Here is a 21,058-nt window from a genome sequence, read left to right on the forward strand (position 1 = left end):
TCTGAAGGTTCATCAACCCTTGCGGTTGGTTTGTCTCCTTAGGGAGTCAGATGGAGCCAGATTTTTTGAGGAATCACACTTTATCAGTCCTTCATGGTGTAAATTCGCACATTCCACTGATTCTCTCTTGCTGTTGATGATGTTGTAGGACTCCTCGTCCTACTTGCAGGGTACATGAAAGGACAAGGCACAAACTTGTGATCTCGGCTCTACGTGCACCACTCTCCACTCCAGCCTTTTTCCGAGGATTACGAGCATTTCACAAAGGAGCTGCTCCCCGGGGACCCTGAGAGGGCTCATTTTCTAGCTGGTATTGGATTTCCTCTCATGTGTAGCAGATGCTTGTACGATTATAGAGACGCATTCCCTTTCTGTTGAAGGCTGCAGGTCTTGCCAAATGTCTGTCCATCTGTCTCACCAGAGCACTCAACTCTTTCTCTGTAGTAAGACCACAAAAAAAATAATAATAATCCTCTTCACTTCTGCTTCTCAACAGCAAAGCTGAAATCAGTGCTGTATCCGAGGGATGCTTAGCGGTCAGAAATTAATTGTTATACACACGTACCACATCTTTTGCGGTGGAGGGGTCGCTTGCATGAGATTCATAATTCAAAGAGGAGTAAAATAGCCTTTTAAGCCTTGTGTGCCAGCTTATTGTCTTATTAAATATTTAGCATTTGTTTCTGAAGGGAACGGTGGTAGTTTTTGATGCTCAGTTTGCTACAGCCTTTGAGGAGCTTGATTATTTTTTTCCTCCCCTAAATGCTTCTGAATCCTTTACCCACGAAGGTCAAAGTGTAGCTAACAAGCTGCTTTCTTTTGTTCCCCATCTCTGCTGCACCTTTTGTTTCATTTTTTTTTGAATGAAAATGCCAGTTGGGATTAACTTTCTGCATGCTTTTTGTGCTCGAAGGCGGCGTGTCAGCCTCTCGACATACTCTGGCCAGTGACAAACATGGGAATTAGGAATAAACCTCGTGCACACCACCACGTGGAGGCACAGTAATGACCTGCTCGTAAGACTTTGGTTGGCTGACGTGCGTGTTAATTATCTGGGTGAGTTTTTGAACTGCTGTGTCATCTTAGAAGATGCATCCAACACGCTTCTCTTTATCCTCCATAGCAGCCTTGTTAGAAGAATTTTATATCAGGAGCCCAAATATGCTTCTGGGACAGCATCCCAGTTCTTAAGGCTAATTAGGAATGACAGTAGAGCTTGTTGAATAAATTCCATTAAGTGTGGTCAGGTTAATACTGAATTATGAGGGGTGTCTCTAGCTTTGTGTTAATAAAGGGGTGGCGTCCCCACCCCTGGAGGTATTTGGGAGATGTGTGGACGTGGCCCCAAGGGATGTGGTGTAGTGATGGGACTTGGTGGGTCAGGCTAACGGCTGGACGTGGTGATTTTGGAGGTCTTGGACATGATGATTTTGGAGGTCTTTTCTAACCCAGATGATTCCATGAAGAGAAGAGCAGGAATGTGGGCTTGGGGAACCAAAAAGGTCCCATTTTGGCAAGCCCAGGATGGCTGCGGGAAGCCCTTTACTGACCCTCTGTATTTTTGGGCAAATCACTTGGCAGTCAAGGATAAAACAGGTGAGCGAGTAGATATCACAAGAACTCGGGAACACCATGATTTGAAGTGTAATTTTAAACGTTTTGGGTAGGGCACAATCAATTGCTGGTCTTTGTAGCTGCTGTGTTCCTTCTTGCCATGATGACTGATCTGGCGTCTCCTGACAAACGTGCTCAATGAGGATTCATTCCTAAAACTTCTGCTTTCATGGCACCCGCAGTTTTCTGATTTAATGCTTTAATCAGGGAAGGAGGGAGAGAGAGAATCTGCTCCAAGCTAGGAGAAGAAATTGCGAGCCAGGAACAAGCCGTATGCATTGCAGAATTGTTCTGAGCAATTGCAATTTAAAAAAGACGTTGTTAATCATGATGTCGAGGGGCTTTACAAGTCTCTTTGGGAACAGCTTCACGCTGGGCAAGCCTCGTGAAAATGTCATTGCTTTGGGTGATGGCAGCAGGGTGGAAGGCAGGTAGGGCGATGGGAACATTGAACAAACCCTGAGTTTTGCATTTCTCTTGCAAAAGAAGAGCCCTGCGATGTGCTGCTTGCATTTTGTTGGTCATTCTCTGTCTTGCCAAGGTATCTGCAGGCAGTGGATTGACTCTTTGTGACAGCAGTGGGGCTTCCAAAAGGAGTTGGGATGTGTGGTGGTGCTATGATAAAGCCATTATTGGGTGTTTTTTTTATCCATAAACAGAAGACGAAGCTGTTGGGTGGTACAAACTCAGGGGTCATCTGCTTAACCGGCCTCCTCTTTTGCTAAGGAAAAGGAAATTAGCAGCATTAGGTGGCATCAATGCTTTGGGGGAGATTGGGTTAAAAAATGCAGTGAATTTCTGTTTCTTTTTAAGAGAAAGGGCCGAGGTTTTGCAAAGTATTCAGATGCTGAGGTGTGGGCACACCGTTGGAAGGGCCCCATTTAATTTTTCCCTGGTTCCCAGCGGGTTCCCAGTGCAGCCCAGAGGAGTTATTCCCTAGGCTCCAGACGCCTTGGAAATGCTGAGAGCTGTCGGGCAAAGGCATCTGTGTGCCCTCGCAACAGAGAGGCAAGGCAGCAATAGCAACGATTTTCGGCAAGACACTTCCCAGCAGCTGACAAAATGGCTTTCGGCAGTGCGTTGCAGAGGTCGGCCGATAAAGCACGCTCTGCTGGGTTACAGCAGAGCTTCTACATCCCGTAGACTGATTTTTCTCCAGCATAGCCCCATCGGTGCCAGCAGTGAGTTGTTCGAATGCATTAACACTGAACTGCTCTGAGTATTCCCATTAATTCCTCACATGCTAATGAGCAGACGTGTAGATTAAGTGTAAAGATTATATTTCCTTTTCAGTGAAGAAACGGATTTAGAGGTTTGCTGAACGTGGTTTAAAGCAGCCTCCTTATTCTTACAGATCACATTTTGGCTGTCCCACAGAGGGGCAACTCACTTCGCTTCCAATGTGTAATGCAGTTTACATAAAATTAGAATGGCATAAAATTAGAATGGCATAAAAACAGAATTGCATAAAAATAGAGTTGCATAAAGCGCAAATAAACAAAGAAATAAATCCTGATGTTATGCTGGTCTTGGATCCCTAAGTATGAGCTGGAAGGATGGAGTGATCAGCTTTGCAATGCCCTGCTCACAACTCATCTTCATCCTACTAACCACAAGGACAGGGATGAGCAGAAGGGAACTTTGGAAAGATTAAAATAAGTCTGTAGAAAGAGACGCATTTTTCCACGCAGCCCACTTTCTTCGTATCCAACTAAAGGTGATTTTTCACATGAATATTGTTCTTTTGTTAAAGCACTGTCTACAAATACTATCATTTCTTTGTCAGAGTAATGACACACCTGCCTGCATACATACCGAGCGTGCAATTTTATGCTTGTTAGACTTTGAATGGTGGGAACGGTGGTGGCATGGGATTTGTAATGAAATTATTGTCTGCCAGCTTTGTTATAAGTGTCATTAGCTGTCATCAATTGTAAAACATTTTGGGCTGGTTAAAATGTGGAAGCGGTAGAGTTGGTAGCATTCAGCGTTGAACACCTTCTCGTAGCAAACGCCTCGTAGTAGTAGTAGGTGGACACTTCATTTCTGGATGTTTCACTTCTTAAAAATAAGTCTCAGATGAATGCACTTCCAAGCAACACACAACTGTGGCCTGGTTAGCACTGGTTAATGGTCTTAGTGGTCATACTGGGAGAATCTGCACGCCATGAAGTGGTTGAAGCAAAGCCAAGTGCTGGGATTTGTGCTCTGTCCCGCAGCCGTTCCCACCAGGGATCGTGCACGTGTCGTTGTACAACTGTGATTGCATTTCACAGCCTTGCAACGCTCACTCAGTGCACCATCCCTTCCCATTGCCACGCTAAAAACAAAATAATTCGGCACATTTTTCCCATGTAGGAGGTTGGCTTTTTTAATTCACAAAGTTAGTGGGTTAATTGGGCGGAACTCCGGCTTTTTTTTTCCGCAGAGAAAACTGCCGTTTTCTGACTGCTTCCAGCTTTAAAGTCAGCATCAAACACACAAGAGGAAATACGTTCAGAAGGGGAAGGGAATTTCCTGGATGGGGAAAATAACCAAACAGACCTGGTGCGCTGAAATCAGTCCTCTTGAAGAGCTTGTGGAAGACCGAAGTGCTACCGAAATCCCCCACAGTTTGTCAGACACCGACTGTGCTTGGGTGAACAATAAACCCATTATTCCATTTGTTTTACAAAGTGGCTGACTTCTCGTGGCTTGAGGAATTACTCATCCTCTGAATATTAGGCAGTGAGCTTCTAACAGGGTTTTTGCCTTCTCTTGACCTCCTGCTTTCTTCCACTCTTTCATTAAGGCTGCTTTAAGAGGAACGGGGTGGTGGATGTGTTGCAGTCCTTAATGGGTCTTCCAATAAAGAATGAAAGCTCCTAATTGCTGATATTGGCTGTGCTTAAGTGTAGCCTCCATGAAAGACATACAGCAAGACTAAGAATAGCTCGTTTATGAGCGCGGAAGCTCTGAAGCAGCATTACCTGTTCTGTCCTTAAATAAAACATCAATATATAATTCACTCTCTGCTTTTCATCTTCAGCAGACCTTGGACCATTCATTAAAACCCACAGGAGCTGCTTCGGTTTCCTAATTGACGCTGGTCTCCTGGCTACCTCAACCAAGGATTGAATGGTTTCAGGTCAGGATTTTTGGTAGAGAAAACAGCTTAATACAGGGAAAGAGAGAGTGATGGAGCGCAGGTACGCACACAGTAAATCCATAAAGTGCTTAACCTTTTGGTGGCAATCGTCACTTAGATCCTGCTCCTCCTTCCACAGGAGATGGTACACAGTAGGCTTTAGGAAATGGAACAGGAACCAGCATTTTTTTGAGAAGTAAAAATAACAAATAATTAAAAAGAAAAAAAAAAAGATTTTCAGAGCTGTTGATGGGCTTGACAGATGATTGAGGCATTAGGTGAAGCAAATGTGACTTTTTCTTGTGTGACCAATGCACTTCCCCAGGCAGCAGGCGATCACCATGCAAATGTGGGCATTGGGAAAATGCAAATGAGTTCATTTGCATAGTTGGCCTGTCTGAACGCTAAAGAACGTGAGAAAAAAGAATAAACACTCTGCATTTTGATGTCATTTAGTATTAAATACTTGGGGGTTCTTATTTTGCCGTGATCTAGATTTATAAAACAAAAAGTTGTATTAACATCAATTGCAGTAATTTGGCTTCAGACTTAATATTCCAAATGAAGTGTTTGCAGCAAATCTGCTCCATGCCCAAGTGTATCAAGAGATGCACTCCCAGTGTGTTGGTCTTGGGGAAAAAACGGGAAATTAGCAATATGCTTTTTAAACATTTACTGGAAGCACTTCTTGCCCGGTGCCAGGTGGAGCGAGCAACAGTAAATTAAGCACATTATTTATTGTTGGTAAATTAAAGAGACTTTTCCAATGTGGTGGTTAATGCTGGACCAGAGAAGAGTAATAATGATGCTTCCCTCGAGAAAAAAATAAAGCTTTTTTCTGATGTTATTTCTAAAGATGCAGATGGTGAGCACCTGGTTTGTGCGATGAGCAGGTTGGCATGGCAGTGGGATGGCAAAAAAATAAGTATTTGGGAGATGATGGGGCTCGGCCTACTACCCTTGGCCGGGATATCTGCTGCAGGAATGCCTTGTACAATGGGTTTGGGGTTTTGTTTGCTGGAAAAGCAATATTTTACGGATGAAACATCTCGGGACGTGTTTCTATGTGATGAGGGCATGAAATAGATATTAGCCACCGCCTATACATTGCTATTTCTGCGCTGCAAGGAGCCAGGGTCTGCTGCATTTAGGATTGCGTGCTGGTTTTTTTTCATCATGGGGCAGCTCGGCAGCACTGCTAGAAACAGAATTGCTTTGGGCTTTTTTGGACCAAGCCCACAAGCTGACTTCGAGTTCCTATTTAAACTAGGGCCTTTCATTTTTTATTTTTTGGAGGATGGGAATTATTCCTTGAGGCTGGTAAAATAGCATTTATTATCCACCCTGAAGCATGTGCATGTGTTTTGCAGAGTGTAAGCAATCTCCATACCACAGTACCAATTTAAAGCTGTTAAAATGTGTTACATTTACAGCCAAGGCAATCCAAACTCTTTCCGACGGAGCAAAGTTAATAGCCCAATAGCTGCAAATTGTGGGAATTAAATATCCCTTTCTTTTAACATCGCTTAGACTTGAAGCGATAGCCGATGTTTTTTTTTTTAATAATGTTTTCCTGCTACTGATCTCCTGTCGCGTATCTCGAACCAAAAAATCTCAGCAAAAAATCTGAGATGTGGATGTACTGCCATTCATCTGCCAGCAAAACCTTTATTATTTCGGAATTACATGACTAAAACAATTTTTTTGTATGAATTTTAAACTGCAACCATGCAGAAGCAAACCAGGGCAATGAGTTGAAAAGCAACAGTTCAGGAAAAAAAGTTCTTTTTGCTTATGCCCTAGCTCTTTGCACAGTCCTATAAACACAAAGTTTATTTCTTTTACCGCCTTCTGTTGAGATGCTGTGGATTAAACCATCTTGAAAAATACTATTGTGTTACCAGGCAATCAGGTATATTCCCAATGCAGTTTTTAGGTGCTAGTACCAAAGCTGCTTTTAACTAGAATCCAGGGCCATAGCAGTAATTCACTTCTTTGCAGCTTTTCTTTTACAAGTCGCAATTTCCTTGTGACTGTCATATAGTTTGTAAGGGTAATTGCACTATGCTTATTGTTGGCTCTAAAAATCATTAATTTTAGTGCCACGGTTTCACATTAGCAACGTTTAATTATTTTTTAACAGAATAATGGTTGAAGTGAGATGGTTTTGAACTGGATTCTTACAGCCCAGATGGCAGTTAATCCATTAAAGTTGCATTAATATTTGTTAATGACAAAACAAGGGAATTACAACATTGCACAGCAGTCCATTTTTTTGGATAATTACGCATCTGTTAATCATTGATACCTCGCAGGAGTGAAAAGCTGGAGCCGTTAGAGGCAAGAAGGGTTCGGGGCGCAGGATGGAGTGACAGTAGGAAAACTGTTGAGATAAATGATCAGGAAGCAAGACATGAAGAAGATGCTTATTAGAAACAAAACAAAAAAAAAAATGAAGTTATAATACTTTATAAGTGATCAGTTGGTTTTAATTTTTTTTTCTCTGTGGAAAATCTGATTTCTAGACCAACTGTGCTACCGTAATTCTGTTCTTGAAAGATCTGCTTCCCTGTAAAGGAGCTCTAGATCCTGGTAACCCTGAATAAATGAAATGTATATACATGAAAATATAATATATATATACACACGTAGCATGAGACTCTGCTGACACCTCAAATTGTGCCCTTGTGATTCAGCAGGTTATTGTTGTCCCAGCTTTGTGCTGAACTGAGGATTAAGTCTTGTGTTGCATGGCTCGCTCTCAGAGGCAATAGCTTGTTATTTTACAGCATTCTGCATTTACCCACCACACAAGAGGGTTTGCACGTGGAATTAACTTTAATTGGTCATCTCTAGTGTGCTGGGACTTGTATGTGAAGTCAAACTACGTGTGCTGTTTGCAGGAAGACGACAAGGTTCTTCTAGAGTAGGGTTGTACCAGGACGCTTGGGCGAAACACGGAGTTTGAGTCCTTTACATTGCAGATGGGGAGCCTTCGTGGTCGCTTGAGTCACCACACTTAATGCTTAGCAATTTTCCAGCCAGCTGGAGGTGAAGTAGAAACGAAAATCAACCCTTGGTATAGCAGCCAAGCACTTCAGGTACAATGGGAAATAACTTGGCACGCACAAGATTGCACGGAGATAATTTCATTGACCAAAACCATGTGTAATTATGAAATTTAGTTTCTAAAGCTGCACAGAAAAAAAAAAAATCACAAAACATATACCTGCTTCTCCAATTAAACACAAGCTTGCTTTTCAGCAATGCCTTTGAAGGTGTTTCTCCTTCTTTATTTGCTGGAAAAGTTTTAGTTCTCTGCCACCGCCTGGGAAAAAGCCCTGGCCTTGAAATGTGCGCTCTCCAAGGAGCTCCCTGCTTGGTATAGGCAGGGCATAGATGAGCTGGGGAAAGCCAAAGAAAGCTGCTAGAAATCCATAATGGCAAAAAAAAATAAAAAATGAGGCGAGCATTACCACAGAGTAATGAAGCGATGCACAGTTCGAAATGAGGTTCTGACCCACGCAAAGAATAACGACAACGACAGTGTAAACCTATTTCTAATGCTCAATTAAAATATATTTACATGGATTTCTTCTTTCCCCCCTTTAGGTCTGCTATTTTTCTTACGATGGAAAGGCTGGTTGTCTATCTACTGGTTATTAGCACAGCCGTGAAGGCCATGATGTGCCCCAAAAGATGCATGTGTCAAAACCTGTCTCCGTCCTTCACCATCCTCTGTACGAAGACGGGGCTTCTCTTCGTGCCCCCCAGCATCGACAGGAGAACGGCAGAGCTGAGGCTGATGGACAACTTCATCACGACGCTCAGGAGAAAGGATTTTGCAAACATGACCAATCTCATTCACTTGACGCTGTCGAGGAATACAATAAGTCAAATCATGCCTTACGCATTTTTTGATCTTAAAGGCCTTCACGCTTTACACTTGGATAGTAACAGACTGACCTATATCAACGAAGATCATTTCAAAGGTTTGATCAACCTTCGACATTTAATACTCAGTAACAATCAGCTAAGCTATATCTCTCCCGGGTCGTTGGATGACTTCATTGAAACCATCGAAGACCTGGATCTGTCCTACAACAACCTTGTTAACGTTCCCTGGGAAACAATCGCCAAACTTTCCAACGTCAACACGGTCAGCTTGGATCATAATCTCATCGAGTTTGTGCCGGAGGGAATCTTCTCCAATCTTCACAAGCTTGCCCGTCTAGACATGACCTCCAACAAGCTGAAGAAGATCCCTCCCGATCCGTTGTTCTCCAGGATCCCCGTGTACGCCAAGTCCAAAGGATCTCCGCTGTCATCTTTGGTGCTGAGCTTTGGGGGCAACCCTTTGCACTGCAACTGCGAGCTGGTGTGGCTGAGGCGCCTCACCAGAGAAGACGACCTAGAAACCTGCGCCTCCCCACCAGAGCTGATGGGCAAATACTTCTGGTCCATCAAAGAGGAGGAATTTGTCTGCGAGCCCCCGATGATAACACACCGAACCCCCAAGCTAACCGTAACGGAGGGCCAAAGCGTCTCGTTGAAGTGTAAAGCTGTGGGCGATCCGGACCCCTACGTTCGCTGGATTGCACCCGACGGGAAGCTGGTCTCTAACACCTCTAGGACGATTTCTTACGAGAATGGTACCCTGGATATTTTGGTTACGTCTCTGACGGAGAAGGGCACGTTCACCTGCATAGCATCAAACGCTGCGGGAGAGTCGACGGCTCCCGTCGAGCTCCTCGTTACCCCGTACCCCAACCTCGCTAACAGCACCAACTGCGATAAAGACGCGGAGCCAGGCCCCTCGGATATTCTGATATCTGCCAAGTCGAGCTTTCCGAACGAAACGAAGGCTCAGCAAGAGAAGGTGGTGGTGGTTGCTGAGCTGACCTCGTCCTCTGCTCTCATCCAGTGGCCTTCTCAGCACCACCTCCCCGGGATTCGCATGTACCAGATCCAGTACAACAGCTCCTCTGATGACATCCTCGTGTACAGGTAACCCTCTGCACCTCCTCCCTTGTGGAGGTGGAAGCAAGAAAGAGGTGATAAGAGCGTAGGTTGAATTATTCCCTGCAATGGCAGCTAATTGCAGGCGGTGGCTGTGAACGAGGGGACAACTTTGCTCATTAAATTCCCATCGTTGAGGAGTTGTACTGTTAAAACTCATAATACACCCGCTTCTCTGCTGCCTCTCGAGGATCTCGAAGCCCTTTACAGCCATAATTAATCTTCAGAGTCCAGTTTAATGGACGGAGTGAGGCTGATGAGCATTATCTCAGTTAATACACCCAGGGAAATTAAGATGGAAAGTTTAGTTACCTTTCATGCTGATTAAGTGTAATTGCTTTACCTAAATATATAGGAAAGAGAGGAAAATCGAGATGCCCAAATCTGTGAGATGTCCAGAGATGCCCCAAGGCCACATTTTGCCTGTATGGCAAATATGTATGGCCATACTATGTCTCTTGTATATTATGCCAAACCTTCAGCCCCTAAAAGTCATCACGCAATTCCTCTATTCCACTTCCATGCTGTCACGGGGACAAAGCTCACGGAGGGAACTGGACATTGCCCGGGAAGCTTTAGGTGATGAATTTTGTGGGGGTTTCATTTTTAAAGGCGCTGATTCATCGGCTGGAGTTTATTTGGTAAAATTTACTCGGGAATAACTATTTGCTGCTCAGCTTCAGTGGATGTTGTGCAGATTTTTATAGTTGCTCCCTGGGCAGGGCGGTTGAGTTTCTGATTACATGCCTTGCTGCTTATAGGCTTTTGTTTGTGATTAGCTTGGGGGGGGGAAAGGGGTAGGCTGACATTAAAGCAGGAGCTAGCACTTGATACGGAGTTAATATTCCAGAGTTGTGCTTTTCATCAACTTCTCTAAACCAAGCAATGATGATTTACCTAATGTAATGCTGCTGGTTGCACTAAGGTATGGAGAGGAATAAGCAAAAGGGGAATTGCATCTAACAGCTGAAAGGCTGGGTTCAAATATACTGCTCTAGTAAGCAGTCCCCTAAGGAAGGGAATGTAGGGTAGTTGTTCCTCTGGGATTCACATTTCAAATGCCTACCTTTGCAGGCAAATTCTTGTTAAAAAAGATACAAAAAATAAAAAGGAACTGCATATGAAAAATGTTGAAGTCCTTGAAAGAGACTTTCACTTTGCAGCCGCTTGGGATTTTTAAAAGCCTCATCTTAAAATGCCCATCCTCAGAGTCCCTGTGGGGAAGGATGCCATCCCGGCGTTGCCATGGCTACGGGCTGGAAAGGATGCGGAAAGACTGGGCGAGGATAAGCAAGGACCTCTTAGGAAGTGGTGGGAGGGTGGTTGTTGGTATCTGATGGAGGGCGAGGAGCTGGCTGGGAGCTGAAGCCTCATTTAATTGTCATCTGCAAGCACATTTGTGACACTGCTGCTGGAGGGATCTGCAAAGTTGTGAAACGCAGGGAAACACAGAGCAGAGATGTCTCAATAGCGGTGGCCGGGGCTTCTAAGGGGCATTGATTCAATTTTTGGAGTAAATCTCAAAGTAAATCCAAGCACGGCGAGCGGCAGCTGGGGCTGGGCAGGCAGTGGGGTGCAGTGGGTGCAGGATAAGGGTTGTCTGGTGACATTTGTGCATCCTTTCCCACAACACTGGTCGGATGATTTGCCAGCCTTCGTGCAATCGCAGTGATTTGCTCTCGGCGAGTTTTAGCCTTCCCAAAGCCTCCGACTCATGCGACAGCTCGTTAATTAGTCAGTCTGTCAAGAGCTGAATCAAATGCTCTTACTGCCGAATGCTCTTGTGCCGAAAGAAGAGCCATGTGGAAGAAATGGGGAAGAGTGCTCCGTCTGCATGTCCCTTTCTCAGCCTAAATTCCCGTTAAGTGAGAGGCCCAGGTTGATGACCAAAGGATAAAACACTTGATGCTTTGACTCACAGAGCAGCGATTTCAAGTAATGTAATACACCATAGTATAATGGGCCTCTCCGAGATGAAAATTTGCGTGTTCTTCTTCAGTTCCCACAGTGAGCAATCATCAGATAGAGATCCTTAAAGGAAGTTTCGTGCTAAAGTGATGGGAGTGGTAATTGGGCGGCAATTCTGCATGTGCAGTTATCTGCACTGCTCCTACTTCAAGCCACGCTGTAAATGTCAGAGCGATTTAAGCTGAGCGCAGGAGCAATTAAGCAATTAAGCATTGCACACCGTGTGACTGGGGAGCCAGGAGCCCTCTGCTTGCTCGCTGCCCCTCTCGTGTGGTTAAGCCCAGCCCATGTCACCGGTATACAAACATCTGCTCCGCGCCATCAACCTGGTGGTGGATGGGGATGCAAAGGATGCGGAGATTCCCAGCAGAGGTGTGGAGATGTGCAGGATCCACAGCAATTCAGCCCTGCCAGAGGAGCTGGACGGCAAGCTGCCTTCCACCTCCAGCACAGGTGGAGCTCTGGCGCCGTGTAATTTATTTCTGGCAGGCAACGCCTGGGAAAAGCATTAAACGGTGCAGGATGCATCAGAGACCCGTCCCTTCCGTCAAGTTGAGTGGTACCACGGGTGAGCAGTTTCTATGGTAACTCTGCTTTATCTTGCGAATTTTAGCTGCTCCTTTGACTCCCTTATTTTTCCTCACCTTCCCGTTGCCTTCACCCTCTGGGTAGGTATTTCGGGGTAAGTGCACGCCTGTCTGTGTCTGCGTTAGGATGCTATGAGAGTAAAGGTGATGTTTTTCCTAATTTTCCTTCTGGACTGCTACCAATATTTCCGGCCAACTGGCTGAGAATAACGTATGCACCCTATGTGCATGTAAATGCACCCTAATTTCCCTTGCTGCTCCCACCTTGCAGCCCCACAGCATTTTCCCCAGTGCTGAATACGGAAAGGGGACCCCAAAAAATTAGGAGTTGTGCATCTGGCTCTGTTTGTCTCGGGTGAGTCACTTAAATTCCCTCTGGAGTGACCACGGCACTGACCTGCCTCCTGGGGAAGAGGTGAGGTTTGGTTAGCAAAACCAAGGGTAGGTGCTAGTTAGGGAGCAAGAAAATTGCATCCGAGTGAAGCATCGGGCACGGTGAGTAGCAATGATCCCGAATCAGTAAATTAAGGTGCAGGTAGCAATTTGTGGAAAGCATCAATATTGAAAGCAAGAGCTTTGTTTGTTTGCAGGAGAAAGGTCAGAAAGTGGCCCTGTGCTGCCGTTGTACGGAGTGAATCAAGAATCGTAATAGCCACTTTCTTCTCGGGGATATAAATGGGTCTGTATTCTTTAAACAGCTTCCAATCCTGATGCTGATTACAGTCCCCGTGCAGCTTGGACTTTCACAATGCTGTAATTTTAGTTTAACTGTCACTGCTCAAGTGGCCTGCCCAGGTTTCCAATGCTAGCCTCAGGGAAGAGATAGCAGCGGAACCGCCTTTCGATACCAAAACAGTCATTGTGCCAAACCTTACACAAGCTTAGTGAGGTAATAATTAATCCGTGAGTGAAACCACCCTATTTTTATTTTTGCTGCTTTGTCGTGAGGTGTATTTGTGTGTACATACAGAAATTCCATTTCTTCTGCCTGTTAAATGAGCCCATATACATATTTATGAAAATAACTCCTTTTAGGTTGCAGGAGAAGGCTCATCGGAACACAAAAAGGAGCGCAGGGGAGCGGTGACACGAACCCAATCCCCTGCAGGGGCTCCCGTTTTGTCTGCCGGTGTTTCCTCAAATGGCCAGCAAACTCAAACCCGTGACGCTGCCTTTCTGAGATGAAGTTCAATTTGTACCGCCGCTGATCGAAGCAGCAGATTACTAATGCTTCATAACAACCTGATTGATGCCCTAGTCAATTAGAAGCTGGCTCTCATAACATCAAAGGCAATAGTCTCCTAAGCATTGAATTTATTCTTTTATAGCTGGTGATCATCTAACTTTAATTAGCCACAACTACAGGCTATAAATTAGAAGATCAGTATTTAGTAGTGATGCTTCTCTATAGATAATTGAGAGACTGTATATTGCATAAACCAGACGATAATATGTCCTTGTTTTCACTGTTGAGAAGAAAAAAAATTAGAAATTGAGAGGCAGATCACTTTTAATATGGAGTACAAAGTACTGTTGTTTAAAGGGCAGAGCTGTCACTCTCGGGGAAAAGGTGATATATTGCCAGATCGATATAGCAATGATTACATCTGTTGCGTGAAAAGCAGTTGGAATCAGCCACGCTACGTCTGCTCAAAAAAATAAATAAATCCTTAAATTAGTTCAGTGCGGTGCAATGGAGAAGCATCAGGACGATGCCAGATTTCGAAGACCTTGCACGTGCCCCGCATGGTTGGAGGGATGCGTGTGGGTTGTACGAGATGCGTTGAGAACGATGCGGTGATTTTGGTGTATGTGGGGATTGTCGGGGCTATCCATCATATCTGTGTGCCAGCAGCTCATCAGGGCTCAAGGAAATCCTGGTCAAATGGTCATGGTTGGGTTTCTTCACCTAGATAACCTCAAGAAAAGAGGAGGGAGCAAAAGAAGTTGGGAAATGCGAGAGCCACTGGTGCCTGGAAATAGGAGGGATCGCGTGACTGTCGCTCTTTGGGTTGCGTTTTGGTAGCTTTTTTTTTTCCTTATCTTGCGACGTAGCTGTTGTCATGGCAGTTCCCAGGCTTCTTTAGGGAATTTCTCCTTGGAAACCTCCTCAGGTTTCCCTTGATTGGAAAAAAGCCTTCTGGGCTCATAGCTGGTGTGCGCTGAGTTAATGAGGATTTCCCTTCTGCAGCTGGATTCCTCGCAGCACGGGGGACATTTCTCCATTGTCCTCCCCACGTCCCTTTGGTCTTCGTTAAAGAGGCTGCCCAGGCACTGACCGCTTCTGGAGCTTCACCATGGCTTATAAAATAAGCAGACCTCGCAGATTCAAATATTGGCTGGCAGTTGTTGCACGATGGAGCAGAACATCCAAGCGTGAAAAATCAATGTCTTTTTTTTTTCCCAAACATTTCAAGTTTTTGAAGGGGGAAAACCTTCCCGTGCCACCCTAGCTGTTTCAGAAGTATGGTTTTTTAATAGCCCAAGTGAGAATCGATGGCTGCCGTTGCTTCTATCGAAAGTTTTGGCATGATTTGTGTGAAAGCTTCATAACTCCATCTTTCAGTGCGTGGTCATTTCATCTCCAGCCTGTAGCATCAACCACGTGAATATAATTCTGCTGAAAGATGCAGCCAGCAGCCTAGGTTCAGGAAGAGACGAGGATTTTATGCTTAGAACAGTCTTGTTGTTGTTTTTACCTCCACAGATGCCATAGATCACATTCAGATCTCCGTGGATGTTTCTGCGAGATAAACAGACTCTACACTGATTGCTTTTTAATCCCTTTAATCAGTTGAGTAAACTGGGTGCTCGGGAGCTTGTTGACAGAATTGGTTCAAAAAGACAGAATTGGTTCAAAAAGACAGAATTGGTTCATAAAGTTTCCAAAAGGTGGGGTCCCTCCAACACCTCAACCTCCCCATCCCTTCCTTCCCCCCCTGCACCTTCCCCTCCGACTGGAACCATTGAAAGGGCACGAAAGAAGTTCAGTTTTGCAAACCATATTACATTTTCTTATATTACCGTTAATTAGAGTCTAAACAAACAAACAAAAAAAAGCTCCATCTCTGTTTCAAGCTGCTCAAGTTTATTTTGGGTTTGGGGTTTGCTTTTTTTGTTGTTGTTGTTGACAGTGTTGCTAGGAAATATTTCCAATCCCACAAAACGGTGTTTTGTCAAATTTTTTGTGAGCAGATTTCACAGTTGAGCTTTCACCAAAGGGCTTTACTTGTTACTGGCTGACTGCAGATGGCGGGGGAAACTCTGGCGTGGATTATGGGATGGAGGCTGTTGCTCTTAAACCACTTACAGGAAAACGATTTGACAGATTTGCACCTAAAATTGTGGTTTCAGCAGTGTCTACAGGCAACAGGAGGCTGAAATGTGAATTAAGATTTTTTGATAAAAGTCTAATTGGTAGTTATGGTGGAATACAAATGTGAACATTTCTTGAGGAATTAAAAGACAAAAAAAAAAAAAAAAAAAAAGCAAAAGCCCCAAAAAGAATAACCAAGGAAAAGGTTTTTGCATCCCCCTTGGGAATCTCGTGGCAGATAAAAGTCTTTCACTTCCTGCATCACTATTGTGAAATGTCTTTCATTCAAAGTAATTATTTCAGCAGATTTTAATTCTGAGAGCTCTGAGTTGGAGACAGAGCCATGGTTCATGAAGAGGCTGATGAGTTTTTATCCTTCTGAAACCCACGGTGTCCCCAAATCCAGTCTCTTGGGTTGTCACAGGTCCTACAGCACCCTCGATAGGCCTGGCCCTACATAGTCCACTCCACTTAAGCTATTATTAGGTTAAATTAAGTATTCCTGGGAATGTTTGTTCTGCTTTGTAAACCCTGGACCATGGGTTTTAGTGGAATGAGAAAGCTCTCAGGTGACACATTTGCTCCCTATACCTACCTACGTGCTTTCTGGTGGTTCCTCCTCATCCGTGCCTGGCCCTAAAGGCCTGCCAGGTTTGTTATAACCATTACAGGCAAGCCCGTGCTAATTGTCAAGCTGATTCGATCTTTTCTAGCCTTACTACATAAGGTAAATAAGCTGCAGGGAGGACAGAAGTAAATGCTCTGCAGGCAAAAGCAAGAGCACACGCAGAGATTCAGTCCTGACTGACTGCATACGCAGTTCTGAGCTGTCCTTCCGAATTTGTAGAGATTTCCTTGAAACTTCCTAGATATGCCAAAATAGCTGCCTTTCCCTGGAGACATGCCTGGCCAGAACTGCTTAGCCACTGATGAATCCTTATCTGCTGCCTTATCAGGACTTCACGCTTCTCCTTCTCCATGTAGTTGAAAATAGCCTCGCATTACCAGAAAAGCCGATAAAATTCAAATACATATTTGGCCTTATTCAACGTTTGTGCTGAGGATTTAGAACCTCCTCTTTTGGGATGATGATGACTGTAGAAGCATTTCAGCGCACTGTAATACAGCACATGCTGTACATAGCTTTCCATGGTAATTAGTCAAATTTCAATACCAAGCCCTTCACTGAATAATCCCGACAATAACGTATTGCAGAAAGTTGTTTGAAAGAAGAAAAATGAGCATCAAAGGCTGCTGAATAAGCCAGATAATGCGGACATTAGGAAAACGGTACTTTGCATAATTTTTTGCAATTACACCTCCCTCTCACAGATGGGCAGGCTCCTAAACACTACAAGATGCTTTCTGCGTGGTGTTTGCTATCGATTGCTTCTCATTGCTCAGCTGGTCTTCTAGGCAGTGCCTGCCTCTGCCTCCTGCAGCCGTTCTCTATGACATCCCTTAATTTTTTTTGCGTGTTGTGCCCCGAGGTTGGGTGACAGTTTTGTTGATGTCAAGCAATTTTAGACGTTGTGCCACGATCGGATGCAGTTGCCAGCGGTATTTGTCTAGGGGGCACGGCTGATTTTTAGCGGTGAAGGCAGACAAACAAAAATCTCCGCCTCGTCAGGCGCATCCCTTCAGTGTGACAAGCAAAAATCTTCTCTTATGCTTAGTTTCTGTGCAGTTTGGTATTTGAACTGACTCAGTGCTCATGCTGGGATGCCCACAGCCCAGCAAGCTTTAAGGATGAGGGAGGGCTGCTGGCCAGGATAGGCCATGAAGTTAGTTCCCCAGTCCATCTCTTGGGGTGGTTGGTCACTATAAAACAGGGCCGAGCGGAAGCCTGAAATGTTAATTAGCTATTTATCTGATAATTGGTCACTGGTATGTGTTCTGGGATGGTGAAGGTCAGGCCATGAATAATTCCAAGGGCTTGTTCTGCTGGTCTGCAGCAGTTGCTAACCTTGTACGTTTTCCCATGCATTAATGCTGGATTTTTTTTCTCATTTATCTTATTTATCTCAAATTTATTTCTCATTATGCACACACTAGGACTTGTTAATACTGTTTGGGTGTTTCAGTTTGACAAATGGGTCTTTGCGCAGCTTCCTCTCCATCCCTGCCTTTCCTGCAAAATGAAAAAAAAAAAAATCTCATTAGCCCTAAAGCCCAGCCCGTGGCCACATTCTTTGCAGGTCATGAAGCTGCTGTTATAAATGAAGAGTTGAGGTTTGGGAAATTCAGATTGGAGATAAGGGGGGAAAATATCTACTAGGAGGGTAGTTCAGTGCTGGAATGGTGCCTGGAGAGCTCGTGGAAGGTTTTTTGAAGGGTTGGCAAGGTAGACATGTGGTTGACCTGATATTCTGTTGCTGGTAGTACTGCTCTTAGTGGGACACTGGGCTAGAGATCTTGGGGGATTTCTATGAATGATGGTACATGGGCATTTTTTTTTTCATATTTACAGAAAATTGGTTGTTCTACATGAAGTAGGCATGCGTCTGGAGATCATTCTTTTGAAGGTGTAGCTCTTCTTTCTTTCCAGTCTAAGTACATATAGTCCAATGGATGACTATGTGGAAAAAAAAAATGTATGACAAGCAGATAGTTTGGGTGTTTTTTTTTTCCCCTCTTTTAATCGGAAACAGAGCTTACAATTCTTCTGTTTTTTCTTCTTATTTTAAAAGGCTTGGTGGCCAGGAGAAGGCCACGTTCCCACTCACTTTGAACAAATGTAGTTTGTTTAAACTGACTCCTCTGCAACAGCACCACTTCGCTCCAGCGAGATATCTGAGCCAAATATACAGAGAGCTGATCTGCTGTGAGATATATTGGGATTCATATGGTCATTACCGTGGTCTGTGGGAATGTGTTAACATAGCACACAGCTCTTCTCCTGGGATCCTTTTCATCTGTTGGTTTAGTACCCATTCATGCTTCTTTGTGGTAAATGAATAATTGGAATTTACGCAGAACAATCCCAATGTTAGGGCTGGATCAAGGGGAGGAGGTCAGTCTGTGCTGTTATTTGGGTAGAGAAGACGCCACGTAGCTGTGAATGCACGTTTTGCTCTAATTGTTCTTACTGGCTGCCTGATTACGAGACACTGAGCACCATGGAGCTGCTGGAAGGTGGGAATTAGGTTAATCTGTGGACCAAAGGTTTGAATTTGCCTTTTTTCCTTTCGTCTTCGCAATGTGCTTCCTGTGGGTGTAAGATTACTGGAATACATTTTAATTACCGAGTGTTGGAGTTGATCCTGTTCTGCCATTTAAGCCCTTAAGTATGTTCCTTTATAGATTTTCAAACGTTGACAGTATTCCACTCTGCATGGGGCACGTAATGCCCCCTTTTAGGCTGAAACTGCAGAAATTGAAGATAATGCAGATCAGAACAATAAATCAGGTCTGACTTCTCCTCCAGCCACCACAAGCTTGTGCATTCCAGTCCATGTTTGTTTGAAATGGCCGAGGTAAAGACATTTTCACTGCTAAAATCTGTATTTTCCGTCCCTACCGAGTAACCCAGGGAATGCTAGCTGTTTCTGCTTGTTCCGATTGCCATGCTTGTCTTCTGCTCTGCTGGTTTCCTTACAGCAGGCACTGATAGCTTGAATTGGTCTCCTTAGGTTCGATCAGCTTGGATGTTTACTGGACTTATTTTCTTTTCCAGGATGATCCCTGCTGCTAGTAAATCCTTCTTCTTGACTGATCTGGTTGCAGGACGTGAGTACGACCTCTGTGTCCTTGCTGTTTATGATGATGGATTGACATCTTTGACTGCAACCAGAGTGATCGGATGCGTGCAGTTCACAACCCAGGAGGAATACAAGCAGTGCCGATCCCTTCACGCGCAGTTTCTTGGAGGAACCATGATCATCATTATTGGGGGCATCATTGTGGCTTCAGTTCTTGTCTTCATTTTCATCCTCCTCATGAAATATAAAGTCTACAACAATCACCACAAAAACAAAACTACTAAAGTTAATAACGTCTGCTCTCAAACCAATGGAAGTCAAAGTGGCTCGATGGCTCGATCCACTTCTAAACTGGCAGAGAGGCGGGAAAGTTTGCACCAGGAGTGCTCGGGATCTTCCAGCAAAGGAAAAACTGTTGTAGACTTGGATTGTGAAAAAGTGACTCCAACCAACACAACCTTTTTAACAACCGATGCGTTATCTTAATGGCCATTTGACAGGACACACCAAGGTGGTATTGCTTGAAACATTTTAATGCGAGTGGTTGTATTTTAAGCTTCACTACTATTGTCTATTTTTAAGATCAGATGGTTTAAAAAATATTTTTTTAATCTGTAAACAGTTCTTGCATTCTTAACTATTTTGTTTCAATATATTAAATATAAGTGTGTGATTTACAAGATTTTTTTACTGGTTCTTTTATAGCATACACCTCTGGTATCAAGGCAGCAACATAGCTAAATTCTGACTAGGTTTGTCTGTAGTGAAATGCACTATTTTTTCATTTGGTTACTGACCAGCAGCAAAGACGTACTCTCAGGATCTTCAGACTTCTTTTCTCACAGCAGAGTCACCAAACTACTCATCTCTTCAAGGAATGATGTGTTATAGAAAGTCTCAATGCGGAGTTATTTATTGCCATAGGTATGTTGTATACATGCTGCTCACAAAAGAAGTAAAATTAGTAGAGGTTCCCTATGGAAAAAAATAAATAAAAATATAAGCACTACTTTAAAAAGAAAAGAAATAAAGAAAATTTAAAGTACTTTAAGTACTTTACCATATTCTCTTGGAATTATTCGCTGGCACAGAAATATGGACTCGTATTGTTTGCTTTGTAACAGCTGTTATCTGTCTAGGCTGTGCCTTCGAGAAACCTCCTCTTGTTCTTGGAAGTCAGATTTACCTCTGGGCAGGACGAAGCCCCCGCTTTTTGTTCTTCCTAAATTGTAAAACTTCACAAACCGGTTGAAATCAGGTGTGTTCCACTGTGCACGTTTTTGCTATGCTGAAAACCATGCCATAGTCTCCCGCTCTGAAAGCTGAAGGTATTTTTCTCTCTTTTTATTTCGGTGGTAAATTTGCTGAGCGAGGACCCGCAGACGAAAGCTCCCGTGTCCTGAGGCACACTGCACAATCTCACTGTGACACCTCATCTTCAGATGGCTTTTATACCAGTCTCTTCTTTCTGTAATGCTGCATGAAGTGTAATGTAACTGGCTGATAGATGAATTATGTGAATGTGTCCGGTCAAGTCATTTTAACGCATCATATGGAATGAAATGTTCCTTTTGTTTCAAGGGATACTGGCAAATCGAGATGGACCCAAGGTTTAGGTTTTGAAATATGCACAAGAGGAATTGGTGACCTCGACCAAACAAAATGTCATCTCTGTCATCCTCATTGGTCGCTGATCCTTTGCAAAGTACCTAGCTCTGTAAACAAA

General features: G+C 43.9%; 1 protein-coding gene across 2 annotated transcripts in view; it reads left to right on the forward strand.

Moving 5' to 3' along the window:
- The window catches only part of LOC309888928 (leucine-rich repeat and fibronectin type III domain-containing protein 1-like protein), a 44,330-nt gene extending 23,997 nt beyond the window's left edge, over nucleotides 1–20,333 (forward strand). For both annotated transcript variants that reach the window (XM_082781582.1, XM_082781583.1), the window contains exons 3-4: nucleotides 8,354–9,748; nucleotides 19,308–20,333. In XM_082781582.1, coding sequence (XP_082637708.1) covers nucleotides 8,354–9,748; nucleotides 19,308–19,818 — 1,906 coding nt within the window. In that variant the 3' untranslated portion in view covers nucleotides 19,819–20,333. The remainder of the gene's footprint in view (nucleotides 1–8,353; nucleotides 9,749–19,307) is intronic.
- Nucleotides 20,334–21,058: the final 725 nt, after the last annotated feature.

This window comes from Aythya marila, assembly GCF_965140915.1.
Source record: "Aythya marila genome assembly, chromosome: 31".
Taxonomy (NCBI): Eukaryota; Metazoa; Chordata; class Aves; order Anseriformes; family Anatidae; genus Aythya; species Aythya marila.